At 48.8% G+C, this 27,857-nt stretch overlaps 2 protein-coding genes across 2 annotated transcripts in view; one reads left to right on the top strand and one right to left on the bottom strand.

Annotated features, from left to right (window-relative positions):
• Window positions 1–24,383, top strand: part of LOC311514123 (uncharacterized protein) — a 39,773-nt gene extending 15,390 nt beyond the window's left edge. Inside the window, exons 3-6 of the mRNA XM_084616530.1 lie at window positions 14,615–14,697; window positions 15,707–15,833; window positions 20,554–20,667; window positions 21,038–24,383. Of these exons, the coding sequence (XP_084472656.1) occupies window positions 14,632–14,697; window positions 15,707–15,833; window positions 20,554–20,667; window positions 21,038–22,152 (1,422 nt within the window). The 5' untranslated portion in view covers window positions 14,615–14,631 and the 3' untranslated portion in view covers window positions 22,153–24,383. The remainder of the gene's footprint in view (window positions 1–14,614; window positions 14,698–15,706; window positions 15,834–20,553; window positions 20,668–21,037) is intronic.
• Window positions 195–27,857, bottom strand: LOC311514142 (zinc finger protein 707-like). The gene is made up of 7 exons (XM_084616565.1): window positions 27,588–27,857; window positions 26,780–26,906; window positions 25,520–25,776; window positions 17,253–18,414; window positions 5,495–5,803; window positions 4,008–4,165; window positions 195–2,612 (listed from the first exon to the last, which is right to left on the bottom strand). The coding sequence occupies exons 1-3, from the start codon at window positions 27,627–27,629 to the stop codon at window positions 25,634–25,636; spliced, it is 312 nt and encodes a 103-aa protein (XP_084472691.1). The 5' UTR covers window positions 27,630–27,857; the 3' UTR covers window positions 195–2,612; window positions 4,008–4,165; window positions 5,495–5,803; window positions 17,253–18,414; window positions 25,520–25,633.

Below are 27,857 nucleotides of genomic sequence, written 5' to 3'. Positions count from 1 at the left end.
TCAATTTATTCACAATTTCTCTATTCTCCTCCACTGATTTTGTCCCCTTTTCTCTCTAAAGCTCCCATGCTTGTTTAAAAACACCTCAGATTTGGTGGGCTTTCCCACTCATTCTATCTGCAGGATTTGTCCTTGCTTCGGTGGGAAATTGTTGCCCTGAGCTATTCTCCAATGGGAAGAGAGTAAAGGTATGTTTACACTGGCAGAGTTACATCGCCAGCAGTTACAGCGCCACTCAGGGAGCGCTAAAGGGAAACTGCTGTTGTGTGTTCACACTGTCAGCTGCCCGCACAATAGCGTGTTCACACTTGCAGCGGTGTTTGGAGCAGTGCACTCTGGGCTGCTGTCCTAGAGAACATCTCTTCCTCTTCTGCCACTAAGAGTTGTGGGAAAGTGGAGGCGATCGTGGACTGGGTCCTGTCCCAATGCCCCATAATGCATTGGTTCACATCCCAGCAATCCCTGTGCTTTCATCCGCATTTGGCACCATCTGTCAATGGTTTTTTGTACTGCACATTGTGCCTCTTTGGGCTCAGGAATGGATCCCGCACTGTTGACCAATATGCTGCTCGCTCTCACCAACACATCACAAGTGGCAGTGGTGTCAGTCACTAACCAGTTCGGAGTGGGGAAGTCGACTGTTGGACTTGTGTTGACAGAAGTGTGCTGGGCCAGTAATCACATCCTGCTCTGGAAGACCATGACTCTGGGTTATGTGCGTGACGTTGTGGATGGCTTTGCACAAATGGGCTTCCCTAACTGTGGAGGGGGATAGATGGCACGCATATTCCAATTCTGGCACCAGACCACCTAGCCACCAAGTACATTAATCACAAGGGGTATTTCTCTATGGTTCTCCAGGCGCTTGTGGATCACCGTGGGCGTTTCACAGACATTAACACAGGCAGGTCCAGAAAGGTGCATGACACAAGCATCTTTTGGAACATTGGCCTGTTCAGGAAACTGCAAGCAGGGACTTTCTTTCCGGACCAGAAGATCACCATAGGGGAAGTCAAAATCCCCAATGTCATCCTGGGAGACCCTGCCTACCCCTTAATGCCATGCAGCAAGGAGCCGTTCAACAACAGGCTGACAAGTGCAGAATGACTGTTGAGTGTGCTTTTGGCCATTTAAAGGCCCGCTGGTGCTGCCTATATGGGAGACTGGACCCGGCTGATGACAATATTCTTATGCTTATAGCTGCGTGCTGTATGCTCCAGAATATTTGTGAAGGGAAGGGTGAAAGTTTCACTCAGGGCTGGACTGCTGAGGCTCAGTGCCTGGAGGCTGAATTTGAACAGCCAGAGACAAGGGCTATTAGAGGGGTGCAGCATGGGTCCAAAAGGATCAGGGATGCTGTGGCAGGGTGGTCCCCCCAACATGCCTTGAAGGGCTTAAAACAGCCCTGGGAGAGGGCTGAGAGAGGGAAAAGCTGGGCTGTTCGTGAAAACAGCCATAGCTGTGGCCTGTGTAATTAGGGCCCAGCTGGCCCTTATAAGAGGGTAGTGGGCCAGAAGGAGACACTCTCTCTAGCTACATGGAGAGAGGAGGACCTGGATGCCTGGGAAGCTGAGGATAGTACCTAGGGCAGGGCAGGGCAGGGCAGTGCTGGGGAAGGGCAGACGGAGCCGGGGAGCTCCAGCCTAGCAGAGCCCCAGGCTGCAGGCCCAGGTAAAGGCCCACAAAAGGGGACTAAGGCTGCAGAGGAGCAGCCCAGACCTAGACAGAGGCAGCTGGTCTGACCCCCCTTGCCGGTGATGCGTGGTACAGACTGCAGTCTGCCCAAGGAGTGGGGGCTAGACGATGACTGACAGTAGCCACTGAGGCAAGGGAGGGTTAGGGGATTGGGGGTTCCCGTGGGGAAGGGGGACCCAGACTGAGGGGGTACTGCCAGGGCAAAGAACCATAATCTAGAAGGGCACCGGGGACCAGGATGGGCACGGGGCCAGCGGCAGGCAAGACACTGACCGGCAGAGGGCGCTCCTTGCTGAAAAGGGCGAATTCCCTGGACAACCAGCAGGGAGATGGGGGAAGGGGGGGGAAGGGGTCCCGGCGTGGTTAGAGATTTGTGTATGTCCAGGTATCATATCCAGCCTTATCCTTTGGAGTACAGTGCAGCGGGTACCGTACTTCAGCAGGGCTAAACTGCAGAGGGACGGGTGTTGAGTGCAGTGGGTACTGGGCGTCCGCGGGGCTGGACTGTGATGGGGCAGGAGTGGAAGGCAGCGGGTACAGACTGGAGCCAGGAGGGTGATAAGAGTGTGTTGGCGGTGTCTGGGGGGTGCATGGGAAAGAGTTTTGTGACAATGGCTGCAGGGGAGGGCGGTCGCAGAGCTGCTCAGTTTGCAGTGCTAGTAGCCCCTGGAGCATGACCGCTTGGCGCTCCATAACATTTAAGAGCCGCTCCATGGCTTCGTTCTGGCGCACCCCGTTCTCCTTTCGGTCCCTCTTCTCGCTGTCCGGCCACTCTTTCAATTCTTGTTTTTCGGCCGCAGAGTGCATCATGACCTCATGCAGAAACTTCTCTTTAGTTCTTGATGGCCACTTTCTAATTCTGCGTAGCCATTCGGCCGGCGATAAGAAAGAGGGAGGCTGGGCTCCCAAGGGCGTATCTGTGAAGCCAAAATGCAACATTTTATAGAAGCAGTAGTGTTTGCAACACAGAGACCACTGATTTAAAGTATAGCCACTATTCACACACCTGTCACTAACTGGCTGACCCCAGGCAAGCACCCATGAGCCACAAGACCCCCAAAATGGTAACAGCAGGGGCAGGGGAAATTACTGTTCCAGGACCATACTGTACACTGGGCACGTGGCTCTTGGGGAGAGACAGCACTGTAGGGGGTGGGGGGGCTCATAATCATTCCTGTGCCCATATTTTTCACAGGCTATGTTCATTATGGAAGATATCTCACCGCTGAGGGTGAGCAGGGAATCACAGTAGGGGCTTCTCCAAGACTGCAGCTTCTGCCCTGGCCCTTATGTGGCTCGCCTGTGTGCAGCAATGGTTTCCCATCCCCGCTCCGTGGTGGCAGAGTGGCATGGGAAAGTTACCCTTAATAGGGCAAGAAATAAAGCAGAGTGGTCATTTTCTACTCGCGACAGGATGTGGAAGGGGCACAGAAGAAGCAAGTGTCCCCCAAACCCATGTTACCCAGTCCCCGAGCATGACTCAAAGCTGCCCCCACCATATCTCAAACCTCTTCACTCCTCCAACAACCAGCTGCCAGTCTTCCCTTGCTGCTACCCACTCTTGACAGGCAGAAAACCTCCAAACTCTATCCCCTTCTCTTTGCCTCTGAAAGTTGCCTTGCCCAGGGCTTTGCTGCCTGTGTGAATGGCAGGCAGGGATGGGGAGTTATCACTTTCTGCGTATTTACTGAACATTCATCTGGTCACTGACCCCTTCATTAATGCAGAGTTAAGGTTGCCCAGCGATATGTTGGGCCCTGCCAGAATGTCAAGTTCAGTAAAATTCAAACCACTCAAAACTAGGAAATAGAGAGCTAATGTCCATGCCAATGCAACTTAAGGAACCTCCCAGCTCCATTCCTGTTCCTTTGCCTGTGACAATTGCCTTGTCCAGGGCTTTGCTGCCTGTGTGAATGGCAGATGGGAGTGGGAATCCATCCGTTCCTGCTTAGTTACAGAACATTCATCTGTTCACTGACACCTTCATTAATGCAGAGGTAAGGTTCCCCAGTGGTACCTTGGGCCTTTCTAGAAGGTCGAGTTCAGCAAAACTCAGACCTCTCAAAACTAGGAAATACGGAGCTCTGGTACACACTTATGTAACCTTAACTCTGCCCCCTGGAGCTGGCAACAGCCACTGGGCGTTCTCTGCCTGCACTCCAGCTCCACTCAACAGTGTGAGGTGTGGCTGCACAGAAGGGTAGAGGTGTTAGTTAGAGCAACTCGGTGGAGGTGTGATGGTGATATGAGAAGATCTGGGTCTGAGTCCCCCCCCCGATGTGTGCGATGAAAGGAAAGAGGTGCATGTGTACCTTGAGCTTCCAGTCTGTATCATTTCTGCACTGAGCTGGGCATGTTGTCACGAGGAAACGGGACGGTTTGCCATGGGAATGGTCAGCAGCGAGGTGGGATCTGAGAGCAGTCTGTGTGCTTAACCATGGGTAAGTGAATGTGGAATGTCAGCTGGAACCTGTGTGAGTAAGGATGAAAGAGGAGTTCAATTGACCAAGTGTGCGGCTGTTTCTGGGGAGCAGGCTCAGTGTCTGAGTGTAGAACGGGTGTTGCTAGCTCCTCAAGTACGTTTGTGTAGGTAATAGATCTGCAAACTCCACATCGCAGATTTCTTCATTTAAAAGAATTTAGAAGGTACATTTAAATGGTACCACGCAGGTCACCTAAAACCAGATTCCGTCTTAGCAAAGACAAGGTGCTGGATGCTGTGCTAGAGTTGTCTTGTGCCATGTTTCTTTAGTGATAGGCGCTATCTGCAATGGCTGGGTACGCATAGGTGTGCTGTGGGAGTATTGGGTCATTGCTCACATCAGTCAGACAGGGCCGTCCGTACCCATGCGCAGAGTATGCAGCTGCATAAAGCACCAGGAAATTTGGGGCATTTCCTGGTGCCCTGTGCAGCTGTGTGCTGCTCCAGTGGCCAGCCTGAACCGCTGGCCAGCTAAGCCGGCCAGGAAAGCTGCTCCTGCCCTGCACCAACTCCACCCCTTCTCCAGAGCCCGCTCCCCACCGCTTCCCACCCCTGCTCCACCGCGCCCCCACTCCACCCCTTCCCCGAGCTGTGTCCTGGGGGACTGCAGCAAAGGTCGGGTGCGCCTTGCTCTCACCAGGGGGTGGGAAATGAAGCGACCTGGCCCCAGCCTGCTCCACTCTGCCGGCTCCCACCTACACCACTGGTGAATGCTAGGGGTTGGTTCCCCCCATGTCCCAAGGCTGGGAGCCAGGGAAACACAACGGAGGGGGCTGGGGCTGGGGCTGGGTCACTCCACTTCCCACCACCCTGTGAGTGCAGGGTCAGGCCCGCAGTGCAATCACTGGGGGTCAGAAAGTGGAGTGAGTTGACCCCAACCCGCTCCGCTCCACTGGCTTGTGCTGGGGGGTGCTTTTCCCCTGCCCCCCAAGCCTGCTCCTTCCCCCCACAGACTGGATACAGCCCCCCCCAGAGGCCTGGGGCCAGACCCCCATGGAGGCCTGGGGCCATGCCCCCGGGGGGGGGGGCTGTGTAGGGCACCACAATGTCTAGGGACAGCCCTGCAGTCAGATTTAGGGTTACATTGGTGAGTGCCTTATCTCTATATTGCCTGGGTATTAAAAGTTTGAGTCTTCTGGAGGGGTACCAGACACCTTGGGGCAACCTTAAATCCTGTGTTCATATAGTTTTTTGGAGGTGAATTTTCTAGCTCTTAACACAGAGCGATGTTGGCTGGAGGAATTTGTGGCCTTTTAGGCAGTTGTGGGTCTCAAGCAGGTTTGCAATGCAAGGCACAGAGAAGTGCCATGGTCTTACCCAAGGTCACCCAGCAGGTCTGTGGCAGAGCCAGGAATTATCCCCGTCCAGTGCTCTCTCCACGTAGGTGCTGGGAGATTGTGAAGCTGCTCCCATCTCCTGTACTTTTTGTTGCAGTGGAATGGGAATAATGGTTATACTTTCAAATGTCTCTCTCCTTCTCCACCTCCTCCTTCTGCCACCAAGTCCAGCTCCTCCTCCCCTTCTTTCAAGTGTTTGTCAAGTTGGTAACAGAGCCAGAGAGAGAAATCTCTGACATGGTCTGTTCCCCAAGATCTTGACAGTTTAATCATATGGTGGTTACGGTACCTAAAGTACATGAGAGAAGATGGTGTTTGTCTCTCTCTCCTTCTCCACCTCCTCCTCCTGCCGCCACTTCCTGTTCAGCCTTCCCTTCTTGTCCATACCCTCCAGCCCTCTGTTAGCACTGTAGAAGCAAGTAGCTGTCTCCTGTCCTAGGCTGCTGCACACACATATTACAGGCAGCAGCGGCAGCATACAATATGGTGCATGCCACCTTGGTGATGCAGGCTGAGCTGCACACTGAGCTGGGCCTCTCACTGCTACTTCCAGCTGGGCCTCCTGCCCCTAGTCCAGCCATGCCCTAGCTCTGCCCAGTCTGCCCCTCCTCAAAACAGGCCCCCTCCCCTATACATTCTGGCCCATCCCTTCACATCAGAAACAGGTGACATGTGCCTTTAAATTATTCATATTTTGGATTTCAGATGATTAAATTTGTGTTACCTTCAGTTTCACCCTCTCCATCAATCCCCTCTCCCCCACCTCCCAGTTTCAGTTGTTTGGTGGTGCCTCGGATGGTTTTCCATTGATAGTTTGGGAGGGAGGAAGGCTGGTCACTTGATCCTTGTGTTACCTTGCCAGCTGACTAGTGAGAAGTGATGACTCCCTCTTGGGTGGATGGGCCAATCCCGGGGCCCATTACCTCTCAGTGATTTATTTTCCATTCCAAGTCCAGAAAGTAGATTTTCAATATAAATGCTTTGTTCCTTACATAGAATCATAGAATATCAGGGTTGGAAGGGACCTCAGGAGGTCATCTAGTCCAACCCCCTGCTCAAAGCAGGACCAATCCCCAACTAAATCATCCCAGCCAGGGCTTTGTCAAGCCTGACCTTAAAAACCTCAAAGGAAGGAGATTCCACCACCTCCCTAGGGAACCCATTCCAGTGTTTCACCACCCTCCGAGTGAAATAGTTTTTCCTAATATCCAACCTAAACCTCCCCCACTGCAACTTGAGACAATTACTCCTTGTCCTGTCCTCTTCCACCACTGAGAATAGTCTAGAACCATCCTCTCTGGAACCACCTCTCAGGTAGTTGAAAGCAGCTATCAAATCCCCCCTCACTTTTCTCTTCCGCAGACTAAACAATCCCAGTTCCCTCAGCCTCTCCTCATAAGTCATGTGTTGCAGACCCCTCAACATTTTTGTTGCCCTCTGCTGGACTCTTTCCAATTTTTTCACATCCTGCTTGTATTGTGGGGCCCAAAACTGGACACAGTACTCCAGATGAGGCCTCACCAATGTCAAATAGAGGGGAACGATCACATCCCTTGATCTGCTGACAATGCCCCCACTTATACAGCCCAAAATGCCATTGGCCTTCTTGGCAACAAGGGCACACTGTTGACTCATATCCAGCTTCTCATCCACTGTCACCCCTAGGTCCTTTTCCGCAGAACTGCTGCCGAGCCATTCGGTCCCTAGTCTGTAGCGGTGCCTGGGATTCTTCCATCCTAAGTGCAGGACTCTGCACTTGTCCTTGTTGAACCTCATCAGATTTCTCTTGGCCCAATCCTCTAATTTGCCTAGGTCCCTAGATATCTTATCCCTACCCTCCAGCATACCTACCTCTCTTCCAGTTTAGTGTCATCTGCAAACTTGCTGAGGGTGCAGTCCATGCCATCCTCCAGATCATTAATGAAGGTATTGAACAAAACCAGCCCCAGGACTGACCCTTGGGGCACTCTGCTTGATACCGCCTGCCAACTAAACATGGAGCCATTGATCACTACCCGTTCAGGCCCATAACCAGCTTTCTATCCACCTTATAGTCCATTCATCCAGCCCATACTTCTTTAATTTGCTGGCAAGAATACTGTGGGAGACCGTGTGAAAAGCTTTGCTAAAGTCAAGGAATAACATGTCCACTGCTTTCCTCTCATCCACAGAGCCAGTTATCTCGTCACAGAAGGCAATTAGATTAGTCAGGCATGACTTGCCCTTGGTGAATCCATGCTGACTGTTCCGGATCACTTTCCTCTCCTCTAAGTGCTTCAGAATTGATTCCTTGAGGACCTGCTCTATGATTTTTCCAGGGACTGAGGTGAGGCTGACTGGCCTGTAGTTCCCAGGATCCTCCTTCTTCTCTTTTTTAAAGATGGGCACTACATTAGCCTTTTTCCAGTCATCCGGGACCTCCCCGATCGCCATGAGTTTCAAAGATAATGGCCAATGGCTCTGCAATCACATCCGCCAACTCCTTTAGCACTCTCAGATGCAACACATCCGGCCCCATGGACTTGTGCTCATCCAGCTTTTCTAAATAGTCCTGAACCACTTCTTTGTCCACAGAGGGCTGGTCACCTCCTCCCCATGCTGTGCTGCCCAGTGCAGTAGTCTGGGAATTGACCTTGTTCATGAAGACAGAGGCAAAAAAAATATTGAGTACATTAGCTTTTTCCACATCCTCTGTCACTAGATTACCTCCCTCATTTAGTAAGGGGCCCACACTTTCCTTGACTTTATTCTTGTTGCTAACATACCTGAAGAAACCCTTCTTGTTACTCTTAACATCTCTTGCTAGCTGCAACTCCCAAGTGTGATTTGGCCTTCCTGATTTCACTCCTGCATGCCTGAGCAATATTTTTATAATCCTCCCTGGTCATTTGTCCAGTCTTCCACTCCTTGTAAGCTTCTTTTTTGTGTTTAAGATCAGCAAGGATTTCACTATTAAGCCAAGCTGGTCACCTGCCATATTTACTACACTTTCTACACGTCGGGATGGTTTGTCCCTGTAACCTCAGTAAGGATTCTTTAAAATACAGCCAGCTCTCCTGGACTCCTTTCCCCCTCATGTTATTCTCCCAGGGGATCCTGCCCATCAGTTCCCTGAGGGAGTCAAAATCTGCTTTTCTGAAGTTCAGGGTCCGTATTCTGCTGCTCTCCTTTCTTCCCTGTGTCAGGATCCTGAACTTGACCATCTCATGGTCTCTGCCTCCCAGGTTCCCATCCACTTTTGCTTCCCCTACTAATTCTTCCCGGTTTGTGAGCAGCAGGTCAAGAAGAGCTCTGCCCCTAGTTGGTTCCTCCAGCACTTGCACAAGGAAATGGTCCCCTACCCTTTCCAAAAACTTCCTGGATTGTCTGTGCACTGCTGTATTGCTCTCCCAGCAGATATCAGGGTGATTGAAGTCTCCCTTGAGAACCAGGGCCTGCGATCTAGTAACTTCCATTAGTTGCCGGAAGAAAGTTTCGTCCACCTCATCTCCCTGGTCCAGTGGTCTACAGCAGACTCCCACCATGACATCACCCTTGTTGCTCACATTTCTAAACTTAATCCAGAGACTCTCAGGTTTTTCTGCAGTTTCATACCGGAGCTCTGAGCAGTCATATTGCTCTCTTACATACAATGCAACTCGCCCAGCTTTTCTGCCCTGCCTGTTGTTCCTGAACAGTTTATATCCATCCATGACAGTACTCCAGTCATGTGAGTTATCCCACCAAGTCTCTGTTATTCCAATCACATCATAAGTCCTTGCCTGTGCCAGGACTTCCAGTTCTCCCTGCTTGTTTCCCAGGCTTCTTGCATTTGTGTATAGGCACTTGAGATAACTCGCTGATCGTCCCTCTTTCTCAGTATGAGGCAGGAGCCCTCCCCTCTCGCTCTTTCCTGCTCGTGCTTCACCCCCTTGTATCCCACTTCCCCACTTACCTCAGGGCTTTGGTCTCCTTCCCCCAGTGAACCTAGTTTAAAGCTCTCCTCAATAGGTTAGCCAGTCTGCTTGCAAAGATGCTCTTCCCTCTCTTTGTTACATATGACCTATACGTTGATCTCTCAGTCATTATGAGTCTTGACCAGTTATGTGCTTTCTGTAGACACCTCACATGACCATCCTCCAAGGGATGTGTTTGGTGTGATGGGTTTGTCAGGTGAGAGCTGCTGGCAAAGACAAAATGACCCTTTGCCAAGGGATCTCTGTGTCACTGTCTGACCCCCGTAGGCCAGGGAGAGGACAACTTTCTGCCAATGGCCTTCACGACGGGTGCTGAGTTCCCAGCAGTGTCCCTCGTTCCCTCTCCATTTCCGTTCACGGAGTGCTGTCTGGGACACTGACCAGCTTCCTGCTCCCCAGGCCACCCCATATCTACTCCATGTGCCAGGCTTGTGGCAGCCCCCAGTGAGAAGCCATCCAGCCCATCAAACTGGTGCCAAACTCCTGGGCCTCAGGCCTTCTGGGCTGCACCTCTGTGAGTCCAATTTCTCCTTGCTCCAGGGGTGCGCCCTTCTACTGTGTCAGGCTCAACCCTCTGGCTGAGGCCTTGGGACACTTTCTTCCTCTCTCGGGTACCAGGTGAAACTGCAAAAGAGCCAACTGCTGGCAAACTAGGGTAAATAAAGGAACAAAAAAGAAAAGAAAGGGGAAAACAACTGTGTGAAGTCAAGAGCAGAACAACAGTCTTTTGTCTTCTTTAACATCCCATAATAGTAATAGTTTAACATCCCGTGTCAATGGATCTTTCCTGCCAGGCAGCATTTAATGCTGTCTGTTGCCAGTCAGCACTTCACATAGTTAAAGTCTCTGTCCTGCCTGGTGATTTACATAGCCACAGAAGCTCACAATGCAACTGGTTCAGTTGTTCACAGACATGCTGGAAGGGCATAACGTGGGGGGTCCCCCGCGTGGATCAGTTCTGGATCCGGTTCTGTTCAATATCTTCATCAGTAATTTAGATAATGGCATAGAGAGTACACTTACAAAGTTTGTGGATGATACCAAGCTGGGAGGGTTTGCCAGTGCTTTGGAGGAGAGGATTAAAATTCAAATGATCTGGACAGACTGGAGAAATGGTCTGAAGTAAATAGGATGAAATTCAATACGGACAAATGCAAAGTACTTCATTTAGGAAGGAACAATCAGTTGCACACATACAAAATGGGAAATGACTGCCTAGGAAGGAGTACTGCGGAAAGTGATCAGGGGGTGATAGTGGACCACAAGCTTAATATGAGTCAACAGTGTAACGCTGTTGCAAAAAAAAAAAAAAAAAAGCAAACATCATCTGGGATGTATTAGGAGGAGTGTTGTAAGCAAGAGATGAGAAATAATTATTTCACTCTACTCCACACTGATTAGGCCTCAACTGGAGTATTGTGTCCCGTTCTGGGAGCCACATTTCAGGATAGATGTAGACAAACTGGAGAAATTCCAGAGAGGAGCAACAGAAATGATTAAAGGTCTAGAAAACATGAGCTATGAGGGAAGATTGGAACAAAATGGGCTTATTAAGTCTGGAGAAGAGAAGACTGAGAGGGGACATGATCACAGTTTTCAAGTACATAAAAGGTCTTTACAAGGAGGAGGGAGAAAAATTGTTCTTCTTAACCTCTGAGGATAGGACAAGAAGCAAGGGGCTTAAATTGCAGCAAAGGAGGTTTAGATGGGAAATTAGGAAAACCTTCCTGTCAGGGTGGTTAAGCACTGGAATAATTTGCCTAGGGCAGTTGTGGAAACTCCATCATTGGAGATTTTTAAGAGCAGGTTAGAAAACTCCTGTCAGAGATGATCTGGATAATACTTTGTCCTGCCATGAGTCCAGAGGACTGGACTAGATGACCTCTCGCGGTTCCTTCTCATCGTATGATTCTATGATACTCAGATATTATTCCAGGCAGCAACTCACAAGCATTCAATAAAGTCTAAACATTAAACACATTCTTATAATTCTCATCCCTGTTTTAACAGTACTGACACAGGTGAGCCAGACTGATTCCAGCTCTGAGTTTGTCCATGTTCAATTAAGATTTGGGGGCTTTTGCAAGAGCTAACACCTCATCTGCCAGTGTCACAGGCAGGATGGGCAGGGATGGTGTCTCTAGCCTCTGTTTGCCAGAAGCTGGGAATGGGAGACGGGATGGATCACTTGATGATTCCCTGTTCTGTTCATTCCCTCTGAAGCACCTGGCATTCGCCACTGACCTAGATGAACCATTGGTCTGATGCAGTGGGCCGTTCTTATGTTCACAGTCTCTATCAGGAGTATCTACTCCTTTCGACTCACTTGGGAGCCACAGAAAGAAACAAGGTGTGCTGAGGCAAGAAGGCCCAGTCTCAGAGCCCCAGGGTTCACGCTTGCCAAAAGCTAAAACTAGGCCCATCCCATGAAAGGGGGCACTCTCAGGAGAGACTGTATAAAGACTGGAGCATCAAACAACCTTGTAAACCTGAGACAGCTGCCTTGGGGACAATGACAGGGAAAATTCATAGGCAGGAGTTGTAGACCAAGCTGGATGAGCAAGCATCTTAGAGAGGTAATTAAGAAAAAGCAGAAAGCATATAGGGAGTGGAAGAAGGGAGGGATCAGTAAGGAAAGCTACCTTATTGAGGTCAGAATATGTAGGGATAAAGTGAGACAGGCTAAAAGTCAAGTAGAGTTGGACCTTGCAAAGGGAATTAAAACCAATAGTAAAAGGTTCTATAGTCATATAAATAGGAAGAAAACAAAGAAAGAAGAAGTGGGACCGCTAAAAACTGAGGATGGAGTGGAGGTCAAGGATAATCTAGGCATGGCCCAATATCTAAACAAATACTTTGCCTCAGTCTTTAATAAGACTAAAGAGGATCTTAGGGATAATGGTAGCATGATAAATGGGAATGAGGATATGGAGGTAGACATCACCATATCTGAGGTAGAAGCGAAACTCAAACAGCTTAATGGGACTAAATCGGGGGGCCCAGATAATCTTCATCCAAGAATATTAAAAGAATTGGCACAAGAAATTGCAAGCCCATTAGCAAGAATTTTTAATGAATCTGTAAACTCAGGGGTTGTACCGTATGATTGGAGAATTGCTAACATAGTTCCTATTTTTAAGAAAGGGAAAAAAAGTGATCCAAGTAATTATAGGCCTGTTAGTTTGACATCTGTAGTATGCAAGGTCTTGGAAAAAATTTTGAAGGAGAAGGTAGTTAAGGACATTGAAGTCAATGGTAAATGGGACAAAATACAACATGGTTTTACAAAAGGTAGATCGTGCCAAACCAACCTGATCTCCTTCTTTGAGAGAGTAACAGATTTTTTAGATAAAGGAAACGCAGTGGATCTAATTTACTTAGATTTTAGTAAGGCGTTTGATACTGTGCCACATGGGGAATTATTAGTTAAATTGGATAAGATGGGCATCAATAGGAAAATTGAAAGGTGGATAGGGAATTGGTTAAAGGGGAGACTACAACGGGTCCTACTGAAAGGTGAACTGTCAAGTTGGAGGGAGGTTACCAGTGGAGTTCCTCAAGGATCAGTTTTGGGACCAATCTTATTTAATCTTTTTATTACTGACCTGGGCACAAAAAGTGGGAGTGTGCTAATAAAGTTTGCAGATGATACAAAGCTGGGAGGTATTGCTAATTTAGAGAAGGACAGGGATACCCTACAGGAGGATCTGGATGACCTTGTAAACTGGAGTAATAGGAATAGGATGAAATTTAATAGTGAGAAGTGTAAGGTCATGCATTTAGGGATTAATAACAAGAATTTTAGTTATAAGCTAGGGACGCATCAACTAGAAGTAACGGAGGAGGAAAAGGACCTTGGAGTATTGGTTGATCATAGGATGACTATGAGCTGCCAATGTGATATGGCTGTGAAAAAAGCTAATGTCGTTTTGGGATGCATCAGGAGAGGTATTTCCAGTAGGGATAAGGAGGTTTTAGTACCGTTATATAAGGCACTGGTGAGACCTCACCTGGAATACTGTGTGCAGTTCTGGTCTCCCATGTTTAAGAAGGATGAATTCAAACTGGAACAGGTACAGAGAAGGGCTACTAGGATGATCCGAGGAATGGAAAACTTGTCTTATGAAAGGAGACTCAGGGAGCTTGGCTTGTTTAGCCTAACTAAAAGAAGGTTGAGGGGAGATATGATTGCTCTCTATAAATATATCAGAGGGATAAATACCAGAGAGGGAGAGGAATTATTTAAACTCAGTATCAATGTGGACACAAGAACAAATGGATATAAACTGGCCACTAGGAAATTTAGATTAGAAATTAGACGAAGGTTTCTAACCATCAGAGGAGTGAAGTTTTGGAATAGCCTTCCGAGGGAAGTAGTGGGGGCAAAAGATCTATCTTGCTTTAAGATTAAACTCGATAAGTTATGGAGGAGATGGTATGATGGGATAACATGGTTTTGGTAATTAAATATTCATGGTAAATAGGCCCAATGGCCTGTGATGGGTTTTTAGATGGGGTAAGATCCAAGTTACCCGGGAAAGAATTTTCTGTAGTATCTGGCTGATGAATCTTGCCCATATGCTCAGGGTTTAGCTGATCGCCATATTTGGGGTCGGGAAGGAATTTTCCTCCAGGGCAGATTGGAAGGCCCTGGAGGTTTTTCGCCTTCCTCTGTAGCATGGGGCACGGGTCACTTGCTGGAGGATTCTCTGCTCCTTGAGGTCTTCAAACTACAATTTGAGGACTTCAATAGCACAGATATAGGTGTGAGGTCTTTTTTAGGAGTGGTGGGTGAAATTCTGTGGCCTGCATTGTGCAGGAGGTCAGACTAGATGATCATAATGGTCCCTTCTGACCTAAATATCTATGAATCTATGAATCCCCCAAAGTGACTCCTTTGATTCTGCTCTTCTCTGGCCTTTGGTTCAGAGACTCTGTTACTGGAAAGGTTTCACCATGTCTCAGAGGGTTACACCCTGGTGGGAGGGGGCTAGGCCTGTACTGGAATAAGGTCACTCTGTGCTTCACAGTGTGGCAGAACCTAGAATGTCCATTAGCAGGGAAAAATCCTGGGGGGAATCGGCATGTGGAATGGACAAAAACCCCATCTGAATTCTCTCACCTTGCCCTTCTCACCCTGGCAGGCTACAGAATAACATCCATGTTTCACCCCAGATTGTCCCCACCTCCCAGCGGGAAGGAAATGGCTTCAATGGAGCTGGCTCGGGTAAGGGATTATGAGGGAGCTGGTGGTGGGTTCTCCTTGGAGGGAGAGGAGCAGTAAATGCATAGGAGCGTGGGAGCTGCTATGGGTGGTGGGAGGCAGTCTGGGGGGCTTCTGGGAACCGCTGTGCCCGCTGGCCCTTCTCACACTGCTTTGCTGGAGATTCAGCCAGCCTCTCCAAACCCTGTTATCACCCAGCACGACAGCAGGTGGCAGCATGCACCCAACTTAAGCTACCTGAGTGCTTTACCTAAGCCACTCAAGGACAGATAGAAGACAACAGCCAATTTCCCAGCTCCCCAGCCTTGCACACCTGCTGTAGTATAAATCCAGAATTATTTCCTCTTATGCAAAGGGATCTGTACAATGTGAGCTCATTAATATAGTGACCGTCCCCTTGATATGGGAAAGATATGCACAACAAACTTGAGCTCACCAAGCTGGGATTTTCCCCAGACACATCACTCAAAATACACTGATTCAGATAAAGCATAAAAGAAATTTATTAACTACAGAAAGATTTTAAGTGACTGCCATTGTTAGGATTCATTTTGTACTTAATATACTTTTAATAACTTCCTCCTTATTTTCATTGATTGGTTGTTGATTTCTGATAGCTTCCCTTACCAATTTTCTATAATTCTGACCTTCTAACTTATATTCTTTACTATTGACTTACCCATCCTTCCATATATTTTATTGGGAGAGTGTTGGGATTCCTACCAAGGGGCTGTCTCTGGGCCCTGCTGGAGGCTCCATGTCCTATAATCAAGCACTGGCTAGTAGGATGTGATAACTGTGAAAACCCTGCCTCCATCTGTCAGCTGGGAGACACAAAGGTTCTCTCTTTCTACCCTCACTCTGATGCCTCCTGGCTGCTTAAGCAAGGTGTTGTGGGACTCGGTTAACATGTGCCTCCTGGAGCTTCCATTTACCTGGTGCTGCTGTTCCCTAAATAGTGGGGTTGTGACTGGGGCAGCAGGTACTGAGTGTTGGACTCTTGCTCTTTCAGGGGCCAGTGACTTTCGAGGAGGTGGCTGTGTATTTCACCAGGGAAGAGGGAGCTCTGCTGGACCCTGCTCAGAGAGCCCTCTACAGGGATGTCATGCAGGAGAACTATGAGACGGTGGTCTTGCTGGGTAAGGAGTCCTGTCCCCTCGGTTATTAGAAGCTGTGGGGTCTCTAAAGAACCTGAGTAGTAATAACTTTATACCTTTATTCATCATACAAGTTTTGACAAGTTTCCTTGCCCCACGTTTGTTGCCTTATCTCCACCCTCTAGTATAATTTTTGGACATGTGCCTTTTTGGTGCCGTCAGTCATTTTAAAATTGCATTTAATGTATCCTTATTGGCTACATTAATAACTACATTAATAACTGTAGCTTTCTTGTCTTTTCCTCATTTTAAGAGGAAAATACACTTCCTGTAGAATTCTAAATTGAGTAAATAGGTGTGTGACTCATGCATGGCTTGTGTGACAGTCCGATGAGCTCCTCTTTTGATAGGAGAGCGTCTAAAGTTGCCATTCAGGACTCCACAGGTGAAGGGAGAACAGAGCTGTGGGAGGGGAGGAGAAGGTGGGGAAGTAGATAATTCTGGGGTACCAGGACACGGGGAGGGTGTGTGCAGGGTTAGAGCTCAGAAGCAGCAGGGAGGGATGAGGTAGTGAGAGATGAGGAGGGAACACAAGAAGCTCCCAAGGTGCCGGGAGGTGGTGCCGGCTGAGAGTAATGGGAAGAAGGGGAGGGGAGTGTGGAGGAAGGGCACCCAGGCAGTGAGCTGGGTGGGTCAGTGGGTGGAGGAGAGGTCTGGGGATCTAGAGCTGTGAAGGATCCCAGACCTTTAACCCCAAATCCCTGCCCAGGCTATCACCAGCAGGAGAGTGAGTTTGGGGGCGGGGGGGCGGAGGGTGAGAAAACCTGGATTTGTGCTGGAAATGGCCCAACTTGATGATCACTTTAGATAAGCTATTACCAGCAGGAGAGTGGGGTTGGAGGAGGTATTGTTTCATGGTCTCTGTGTGTATAATGTCTTCTGCAGTTTCCACAGTATGCATCCGATGAAGTGAGCTGTAGCTCACGAAAGCTCATGCTCAGATAAATTGGTTAGTCTCTAAGGTGCCATAAGTACTCCTTTTCTTTTTGCGAATACAGACTAGCACGGCTGTTACTCTGAAACCTGCCCAGGCCTTGTTGCTTTAGAGCCTACACTCCAGCTTTATTTCTGTTCAGTTTCACTTCATTCTACATTTTCCCCCCAAATATTATTATTGTAACTCTTAAGCTCCCTCCACCACTTATTCACCCCTCCCCTACCATATAACCTCCCCATTTCTATGCACAGCGATCCTGGCCACCAATCCTGAATCCTTGCTGCATTCCTCCCTCCCAGGGCAGGGCCCCTACCCAGGCACAAATGGGCACTTTGTTGGTGATGTCACAGGGTGGTAGTGTAGCCGGTACAAGTATTAAACCTATAAGATTATGGGTGTGGGCTGCATGGTCGTCCCTCCTTATCACTCTCTGAGGGAGACCAAGCCTCCTCACTGTCACATACCTGTAAAGGTGAGGTCAAAAGGAGGGAATTAGCTGTACTTAGTGTCCCATCCTTCCAGCCAGGCAGAGCAATAGAGAAGTCTATGAGCCCCAGGCCCTCGGTCTGGGCACGGCAGCAAACAATTAGTAAAATCTGACCTGCAATGAGGGCAGAGCGGTTAAGCATTCTGCAAGCCCAGGTAAAATCGAGCACCAGCACAGTCTAGGGGCTCAGGGAAGGGTGAGCACTAACAGAGGCCTCCTTGGCTAATATGGGGAGGCTGCCACCCCAGGAGTGGGACGGCAGGGGGACATGGGCCCAGCCGACTCCACCACGTCCCAGCCCAGGTCCCTAGCAGTGGTGGAATGGTCGTCCATTGTGGGGATCTGCCCCACAACATGCTGACCTAGATTTAGGCCCGCACTTAACCAGATGGTTGTCTAGTTCCCCCAGGCTACTTTCCACATCCCCTGGGTTTGGTACCTCTATTACATGGGGGTCCTCTGTCTTCTCGGGCAGCTCTGGCAAGTCCTCAGGTAGCATCCCCAGCAGATCCTCATCATCTCAGTCAGCCAGCAGCCCGGAGAGATTTGGCCAGTCCCCAGGCAGCAGCCCAAGCAGCTGCTTAGTTTCTCGGTTGGCCAACAGCCTGGGGAGATCTGGCCAGCCCTCAGCCCAGTGGGGATCTTCTTCAGGTTCCAGCAGCCAGTGGGATGCATCTGTCTCTCTTGGCAGCTCCTGCCCAACTGAACTGCAGGACCCGCCTTTTGTACTTCTGCTTCCTGTCCGCCCTTCTGCTTCTGGCATGGCAGATGTGGCTCTTCTGGTTCTGCCCACCACGGGATGTATTGCGGTCCTTCCCTGTTACTCTCCGAATGTGGCCACACCTCCTTGTTACAGGCTACTCAAAGTTAATGGAGGAGATTAAATTTGGTGAAACACACAGGGAAACTTGATTTAATACAGACAGTTATAACCGAAATCATAAGCAAGGATCAATATACATAATGATTAGAGTAAGGTAATTATAGGGAAGAGAGTCCTGCATTGTTCATACTCACCATCTTGCATTGTGCATACTTACAACTTACAGACATCATTGGAAACAAAGATCGAAGGGCAGGTGAGCCCATGAGAAGGGAGGTGCTGATTCAGTTTACACTGTCTCAGGAACCCATCAAACCTGAAAAAATGGTAACTGGGTGAGGTATTTTATGCCCTTCCTTATGGTAATAGTACAGATATGTATGATATTTTCTCCTTTACCCTGATTATGATAATGTCACTAGTTGCCCCTATCCATATGTGGCCTTTGGTTCATCACATCTGTCACCTTGCCATCACATTTTTCACTTTGCTGGTGTGTTCTACCTTTCCCACCATTCTGTGTTTTCTTGTCTGTTTAGATTTTAAATTCTTCAGGGCATGGACCATTTACTAGTCTGTGGTTTGTACCTAGCCTAGCACAGTGGGGATCCATTCTTACGCCTTGTCTACACGACACAGTTTTGTTGACAAATGTCAGCTTTGTCGACAAAACAGTGGAGGTATACACTCTGCAGCGCTCCTGCTGTTTTAACTCGCCTGTTATGCCAACATAATAAAGCCACCTCGACAAGAGACATAGAACTTTTTTAGACGAAGTTAGAGCGGTGCAGAGTCAGTGTAGACACTGTGCTCTCTTATATCACCCTAAGTAGCCTCCAGGAGGTATCCCACAATGCCCATCATGACCGCTCTGGTCAGCAGTTTGAACTCGGCTGCCCTGCAGGTAGACAGGCATGCATCCCTCCCATTTAAAGCCCCAGGAAATTTTGAAATTCCTCTTCCTATTTGTTTGGTGTGGAGAGTTCTCATTGCAACTTCCCAACTGACCATGGCGGCTTTCCTCAGCAAATGCGCTCCTACCTGGCATACACTGGAATTGTTGGGTCTCTGAGTAGAGGAGGCTCTGCGGCTGCAGCTCCGATCCAGCCCTAGGTATTTGGATACCTACGGGCAGATTGCTCATGGCATGAAGGAGAAAGGCCATGAAAGGAACATGCAGCTGTGCCATGCTAAGATCAAGGAGCTGAAGCAGGCATACTGGAAGCAAGGGGGGCAAATCATTGCTCTGGTGCAGCTCCACACACCTTCCACTTCCACAATGAGCTTCACGCTATCCCAAAATTGGGATATGCATGCCATCTATCGCCCCATCACGGTTAGGGGGTCCCGTTGCCAAAAAGACATCCACTATTTCCTGTTCATTGTTCAGAGTCACCGTCCTTCATAGCAGGAGGCAATTAATAGCCCTGCACACTTTTGCATCATCACAACCCCCACAGTGGACTTCCTAACTCCGAACTGATTTGCAACTGACTGATAGCAGTCTGGAATTGCCAGCTTCCACAAAGCAATCACCACTCACTTCTCCACCTTGAGGGCAGCGCTCATTCTGATGTTCTCGCACTGCAGGGCAGAGGCCAGCTCCGCACACGGTTCCAGGAAGGTGGCTTTGTGGATCAGAAAGTTCTGCACCCACTGCTCATCATCCCATACATGCATAACGATGCGATCCCATCAGTCGGTGCTGGTTTCCTGAGCCCAAAAGCAATGGTCCACCATGTGCAGCTGCTCCAACATCAATCTTGAATTGTTTCTTTCCATGGCACGCTGCAGGGCACGCACCACGGATTCACTTTCAGATTTGCAGCTCATGAAATACTGCAGGGTCAGTGGCGTGTTCATGACACGCATCACAAAACTAAACCGCAGTGCAGTATCCATGCTTTTAGGCAGATATGGTGGGTGTACAGATTACATGGGTTGTTCAAAAATAGCGCAAAATGTACTGAACTGGAAGCCCACAGAATGATGGGATGGAGAACACGGCATCATGGGCGAGTGAGCCCCCCCCCCCCCCACGATGCACTGCAATCCATTCCCAGAACTCCTAGCTACAGAAGGCGGTGAGTTGCACAGTGGGATAGTTACCCACAGTGCACTGCTCGCTCTCTCGATGCTAGGGCACCAACTGAGGGCTCACTTCACTGACACAAGGAGTGCTGGAAGAACATGCACAAATGATGTAATTACAGTGGTTTATGATCATCAATGTAACGTAAGTCAGCTTAACTCTGTAGTATAGACATAGTCTCACTTGACCCTTAGTCACAAAGGTAAATAAATATGGTTAATAACAATAATAACTATCCTGCCACTTTGAGGCAAGAGATCTGGCCTTAGGATGTTACTGCTTAAAAATGAGCTTAGGGTTAATCTTCGTGACAAGTATCCCACAAATCTCAATGATCTCACTTCTTTTCTTTGCCTTGAGTAGGGTTTCCAGTTTCCAAACCTGATGTGATATTCCAGATGGAACGAGGGGAAGAGCCGTGGGTCCCAGACCTTCAGGGCTCTGAGAAAGAAGCGCTCCTGAGAGCTGCCTGCACAGGTGAGGAATTGATTAAACCAACTCAAAAAGTGTCTGGGAATGCAGGAAATATTTGGGATGCCCTACAAAGACCTTGTGAGCTCTCCAAGTTCAGGATTGTTCCCAGCAGGTGTGGAATCTTTATGGCAGATGTCACTCAGGGCTTCCCTCCTATTCTGACTGACAACTGGCAGCAGGTTGCTCCATGATCTCGCTTTCCCCTGAGAGTTCTAGTGAGATGTGGACCCAGAACTGATCCCTTCCTCTCTTTTCTGGGGAAGGGATTGGGGAAAATCAGCTCCTGATAGGTTTGATCTCTCCCACAGATATTTTGGTTTATTGGCTCTTTCTTCCATTCCTCTCTCTGAGATTTCCTTTCTTTCTGGTGCAGGGAGTGACCTATGTCTGGATTCTCTCTGTCTCCCATCAGTAGATGGTATGATGAGTGAGAATGAGGAGGATAATCCTCAGGAGGAAGATGCTGACCAAGTAAAACCACATGGAACGTTATCAGGAAGATCCAAAGGGAATATTTGCAGGAATTGGGCACACCCAGAAAAAGCAAAGAGACAGCACAGGCCAGAGGAAAAGTTCAGTAGCCAGTCAGACCCTGATACACGTGAGAGAATCAACTTGGAAGAGACACGCTACACATGCCATGAGTGTGAGAAAAGCCTCAATCACTGGTCTGCCTTCATAACACATCAGAGAATCCACACTGGAGAGCGACCCTACACCTGCCCTGAGTGTGGGAAACGCTTTAGGCATCGCTCAACCCTTATTAGACATCAGCGAATCCACACAGGAGAGACACCTTACACATGCTCTGAGTGCGGGAAACGCTTCAGTCACCGGTCTGCCTTTATAACACATCAGCGAATCCACACTGGAGAGCGACCCTACACCTGTCCTGAGTGTGGGAAAAGCTTCAGGCACAGCTCAGCCCTCATCACACATCAGCGAATCCACACGGGAGAGCGGCCCTACACGTGCCTTGAGTGCGGGAAAAGCTTCAGTGATGGCTCAGGCCTTATCACACATCAGAGAATCCACACCGGTGCGACGCCCTACACGTGCCCTGAGTGCGGGAAAAGCTTCAGTCGGAGCTCAGCTGTTCTCACGCATCAGAGAATCCACACTGGAGAGACACCTTACATGTGCCCTGAGTGTGGGAAAAGCTTCAGTCAGAACTCAACCCTTCTTAGACATCAGAAAATCCACACCGGAGAGACTCCCTACACGTGCCCTGAGTGCGGGAAAAGATTCAGTCGGAGCTCATACCTTATCACACATCAGAGAATCCACACCAGAGAGACACCCTACACGTGCCCTGAGTGTGGGAAAAGCTTCAGTCAGAGGTCAAACCTTCTTAGACATCAGAAAATCCACGTGGGAGAGACACCCTACACGTGCCCTGAGTGTGGGAAAAGCTTCAGTCAGAGGTCAAACCTTATTAGACATCAGAAAATCCACATGGGAGAGAACTGTAATAAATGCCTTGACTAGGGCTGGCCAAATATTTTTCTTTTTAAAGTCACATTTGCTAGTTCCCACATAGTGATCTTTGCACCATGTTCATCATGGCCTCTCAGCTCCCCCAGATCAGTTGTCTCCTTCTGCCTTTTGCAGCTCACCCTTCTTTGGGGTCAGTCTTGTGATCTTTTCTATCAACTCCTTTCCCTGTGAGTCGTAGGAGTGTGTGTCCCTCCTGCCAGGAATATTAACCAGCTCCAGGTGGGGGAGAGAGGTTTGATCTGAACAAGCTACCCGGAGGCAAAAACTACCTGTGCCTTACATCCACTAGGATTGTACGTGGAGTTAGCTACTCAAGTTAATGATCTTGGTGTACAAACACAACTAAAGTTGCAGTGTAGATGTCACCCAGGTGCAGTGGTTGGCATTAGCTTTTCCCTTGACCTGACCTACACGCCATCAATTTTTCCTAGTCTAAACAAACCCTGAGCATCACGGTTCTACTCTTACCCCATTTCAAAGCAATTGTCTATTTCCCCGTTTGGGGACAAATTGTCTCATTCCCAGTTCGCTCTCATGTTGCTTCAGGTTGTGCTGGAGAGCAGAAATCTTTTCTACCATTTTCCCCACTTAAAATACATTGAACTATAACAAAGATCAGGAACAGGAGTAGGGAAGAAATGTCGTTTCACCCTCTGTAACATCAGAAGAAGATACGATGAGTCAGAGGGATTCACTCCTTCTCTGTAACTATCATAATCCCCCCTCAACCCAGCTTTAGTTTCTGTGTCAGCCATAATAGTGTTTATTCTCCCCAAATGCAACCTCTCTGCCTCCCAGAATGTCATGTGTTCGCTGCTGTCTGTGCTAGGTGTCACACTTTGATTCTCCATCAGTCTCACTGCGGCTGGAGGTTCACGAGTCACAGTGTTGGAGTGGAAATATGAATGGACTGTTCTGTGCTTTTAATCCCTCTTTCTGTCTATTGGCATAGCTGCTTCTGACCTTTCTCCTGCTGATCTGGGAGTTTTGTGTACAGATGGGAAGGCTGGCTGTTTTTCCCCATTATGATGCTAAAGTTCTTGTAAATTACATGACTTGATAATAATAAGGTGGTGTTGGGTGAAGAAGGTTTAAATGCATCAGAGGAGAAATCAGTGTGAGATTCTGTTCTTATTAAAAAGAACAGGAGGACTTGTGGCACTTTAGAGACTAACAAATTTATTTGAGGATAAGCTTTCGTGAGCTACAGCTCACTTCATTGGATGCATTCAGTGGATACAGACTAACACGGCTGCTACTCTGAATTCTGTTCTTATTGTGAATCATCAGATATAACCTGCTCTGGAATTTCATTTCATCTGAAACCAAAAGTGTCTTATTACTCCTGGGGGAATTCTGCACCACTGCGCATGTGCAGAATTCATGTCTGTCATGGAATTTTTTTTCCTGCAGAAAATACATTCTGCCTGACAAGTGTTGCAATTCCACCTTTTTCCCATCAGAGGCTAGTGTGGCATCAGAACAGCCAGAAGCATGAATGCACCCCGCTATTCTGGCACCACAGCGTATTTTCTTCAGGGAAAAAATTCTGTGTGCGAGCAATAGTGCAGAATTCCCACAGGAGTAGATGTTAACCACAGCACCCTGCCCATTAAACCAGGTTAGGACAGAAGAGTGGGGCACACACGGCTGCTGCGGGGGGTCACAGACTGGGTTCAGAATGGCTAGTGGGAGGACAAGACAGGGGCACGGGCTCAGGAGTTAGTGGGGAGACAGCATTGAGCCAGAGGCTAAATGGGAGTAGGGGTGCAAGGCCACATGGGACAGGGGCTGCAGGGACACATGGGGATGGGGCAGGGTGCAGGGACAGGGGCAAATGTGCCTGACTGAATGGGAGCAGCTTGAGGTCAGTCAGGATCAGCATGGGGAAGGGTCTCCCTAACATTCCCTGCCTCTCCCCCCCAAATACCTGTTCCATACTTCTCCCACACACACCCAACAACCCTCCAAGTTCACTCCAGGCTCCTTCCCTTTCAGTTCCTCCATTACCCCTGACTTCCCCCAAGCCTTTGCACTGCTTCTCAGGGGGTGGGAAATAAGTTTCTGTGTTGTTGCTTAAATTAAATACTCAAAGTTCTGTATTAATATGCCTAGTAAGGAACCTATTTGTCAGAAAAAATTACCAGAACTATTTTTGTCTGTATTGTTACAGATATACTTGCTGATATGTATTTTGAAATAAATTACACAAATAATTCAAATTGGCATGATTATATTGTGTTATTTTGACAAATAAAATACGCAGAATTTTGCAGATTATTATTATTATTTTTTTTTTTTTGGCTCAGAATTACTCCAGAAGTATCTTATGCCCCTCTGTGTTGTGGGTTTTTCTTTCCTGGATGCTATTTGGTTACATAATTGTAGACCAAGCTGGATGAGCAAGCATCTCAGAGAGGTGATTAAGAAAAAGCAGAAAGCATTCAGGGAGTGGAAGATGGGAGAGATCAGCAAGGAAAGCTGCCTTATTGAGGTCAGAACACGTAGGGATAAAGTGAGACAGGCTAAAAGTCAAGTAGAGTCAGACCTTGCAAAGAGAATTAAAACCAATAGTAAAAGGTTCTGTAGCCATGTCAATAAGAAGAAAACAAAGAAAGAAGAAGTGGGACCACTAAACACTGAGGATGGAGTGGAGATTAAGGATAATCTAGGCATGGCCTAATATCTAAACAAATACTTTGCCTCATTCTTTAATAAGGCTAATGAGGATCTTAGGGATAATGGTAGCATGAAAAATGGGAATGAGGATATGGAGGTAGATATTACCATATCTGAGGTAGAAGTGAAACTCGAATAGTTTAATGGGACTAAATTGGGGGGCCCAGATAATCTTCATCCAAGAATATTAAAAGAATTGGCACATGAAATTGCAAGCCCATTAGCAAGAATTTTTAATGAATCTGTAAACTCAGGGGTTGTACCGTATGACTGGAGAATTGCTAACATAGTTCCTATTTTTAAGAAAGGGGAAAAAAGTGACCCGGGTAACTACAGGCTGTTAGTTTGACATGTGTAGTATGAGGCAAAGGACACTGCCCAACGCACGGTGGGGTTGGATTTTGCTTCTGGTTGCATGCTTTTGCCTGCTACTGCCCCAGCTCAGACCCTAGTGCAACCCCACCTCCAACCTGCTGGCAAATCGCCCAGACCTTGTCTGCAGCCACACACATGCAGGAGCAGCTTCCTTGCATCCTTGATTATCCTTAGGAGTGAGATATCAGCTGCGATCACTCCTGCATGTGGAGAACGGTGCCGGTATTCAGTACAATAGCCCTATGCACTTGTACGGATACCCCAGGGCTGTCTCCCCCTTTCCCACACCTCAGGCCTTACTTACCGTGGCTGGGGCTCTGTGACTCCCAAGGGAAAGTGAGACAGCTGTGCTTGTAGATGGTTTGGCTCAAGGCGCGTAAGTGCGCTGACAATAGGACATCTGTCCATTGTTCGTTTCTTAAGCAGATGTAGCCTTGAGGGTCTCTTCACGCACACCGGTGGTGCAGCTTGGCCAGATAAGAAGGAGAAAGAAGAGGACTAAAGAAGACACTTCCCAGGAGGTGCTGCAAGCCTCTGGTGCTTTGGATTGTGAGCAGACAGCTTGGAGGGTGCCAATCAAAGACAAAATTCAGAGGGAGAGTGAGGACAGGTAGCATGGGCAGGAGGAGATGATAACGCTGCTCAGGGAGCAGACATGCTGCAACCTCAGACTGAACGCATCCGTGCTTGCCTCCCCCTGCAGCCCATGGAGAACCACACTCCAGGACCTCCCTACACCCCTTCCCCCCACCCACACAACACTATCCATGTGTCTTCTGGGGCCGCAGCAGTACCCCAAGCAGGTGATTACACACAATGACACCTGCACATACACCCAGCTGTGAGAGCCTTGTTGGCATACATGCTTGTGAATCCCTTGTTCCTTCTCCTTTCTAGGTACTTTCCCCTGTATGTATGAAATTTACCTCTGCACTGGGATTGTTTAGTCTGCAGAAGAGAAGAGTGAGGGGGGATTTGATAGCTGCTTTCAACTCCCTGAGAGGGGGCTCCAAAGAGGATGGATCTAGACTGTGCTCAGTGGTACCCGATGACAGGACAAGGAGCAATGGTCTCAAGTTGCAGTGGGGGGGGGGCTAGGTTGGATATTAGGAAAAACTTTTTCACTAGGAGGGTGGTGAAACACTGGACTGCGTTACCTAGGGAGGTGGCGGAATCTCCTTCCTTAGAAGTTTTTAAGGTCAGGCTTGACAAAGCCCTGGCTGGGATGATTTAGTTGGGGATTGGTCCTGCTTTGAGCAGGGGGTTGGACTAGATGACCTCCTGAGGTCCCTTCCAACCCTGATCTTCTATGATTGTATGATTCTATTATTCTAACCCCAGTTTTACCTTAGCAAAGAAAAGATATTTGACATTGTGCTAAACTGCTCCTGTGCCCTGTTCCCAGGGTGTTGTGTAGCAGGGGAGGGCAGAGGGCTAGTGTGCGTCCCACTGGCATGTTGGGGTGTTGCTGAAACTGGGCAGAGTTACGGTTACACTGTGGGGGTGACATGAACCTTAACTCTTCATTTCCCCTTCTAAGAACCGAGGGGACGGGAACCCTTACCCAGCGAGGTCACATTCTCATAGGTCTCCTGCATGACGTCTCTGCAGAGGGCTCTCTGAGCGGGGTCCAGCAGAGCCCCCTCTTCCTCGGTGAAATACACAGCCACCTCCTCGAAGGTCACCGGCCCCTGAAAGAGCAAGAGTCCAACACTCAGGACCTGCTGCGCCACTCACAGCCCCATTATTCGTGGGGAAAAGGAGCCGATCAAATGGGAGCTCTGGGAGGCTCACAGTCAACAGAGTCCCACCCCCACCCCACTCAGAGCATCCTAGAAACACCAGAGAAAGGGGACAAAGAGAGAAGCCCCTTGTTTCTCCCAGCAGATCCATCACACACCTACTAGCCAGGGACTGATACAGGAAATGGAGTCCCTAGTTGGTTCAGAGCGAGCTCCCTGGTAGGAACCCCAACACCCTCCTCATTTTGAGGAGCTGGATACGGGGGGGGGGGGGGGAATCTCCCTGAGCCTCACTGCTGGGTACCCCCATCTCTCATAGCAGAAGCTGGTTATTCGGGTCAGGCTCCAACACTGGAATCTGGCCAGTTTTCCTAGCCCCATCTATGTGGGTTGTTTCCTTTTCCACAAATCAGGGGATTTCCACCTCCAGACCCCATGGGTCTGTTCCTGGAATCTAAGCCACATATTAAACAAGGTACCAGACCTTGTCCTCTCCCTTTCTCCACCCTGTGAATTTCCTGTCCCGCTCCAACCTCCAAACCAGACGGGGCAAAGCTTCCCACCTCCTGTGTATTTACTGCCCCTCTCCCTCCTGCAGGAACCCACCAGCAACCCCCCTATAATCCCTACCTGAGCTGGCTCCTCTGCAGCCATTTCTCTCCCCTGTCCCATGGGAGGACGGGATCAGCTGGAGCGAAACGTGGGCGTCATTCTGCAGCCTGGCCGGGCGAGAAGGGCCGTTGTGGAGGTTTAGGAACGGGCTTTAGTTCATTTCACATCACGACTCCCCCAGGCCCTTTCCCTGCAGACAGACAGCCTAGATTCTGCCATGCTGGGAAAATGCTTGTTCTCTGTATTACAGTGTAGACCAGGCCCCTCCTGCCAGGCTAAGCCCACAGA

This window comes from Lepidochelys olivacea (assembly GCF_965140295.1).
Source record: "Lepidochelys olivacea isolate rLepOli2 genome assembly, chromosome: 28".
In the NCBI taxonomy this organism is placed as follows: domain Eukaryota; kingdom Metazoa; phylum Chordata; order Testudines; family Cheloniidae; genus Lepidochelys; species Lepidochelys olivacea.
The sequence above is the reverse complement of the archived record's forward strand: the minus strand, read 5'-3'. Positions and strand labels throughout refer to the sequence as shown.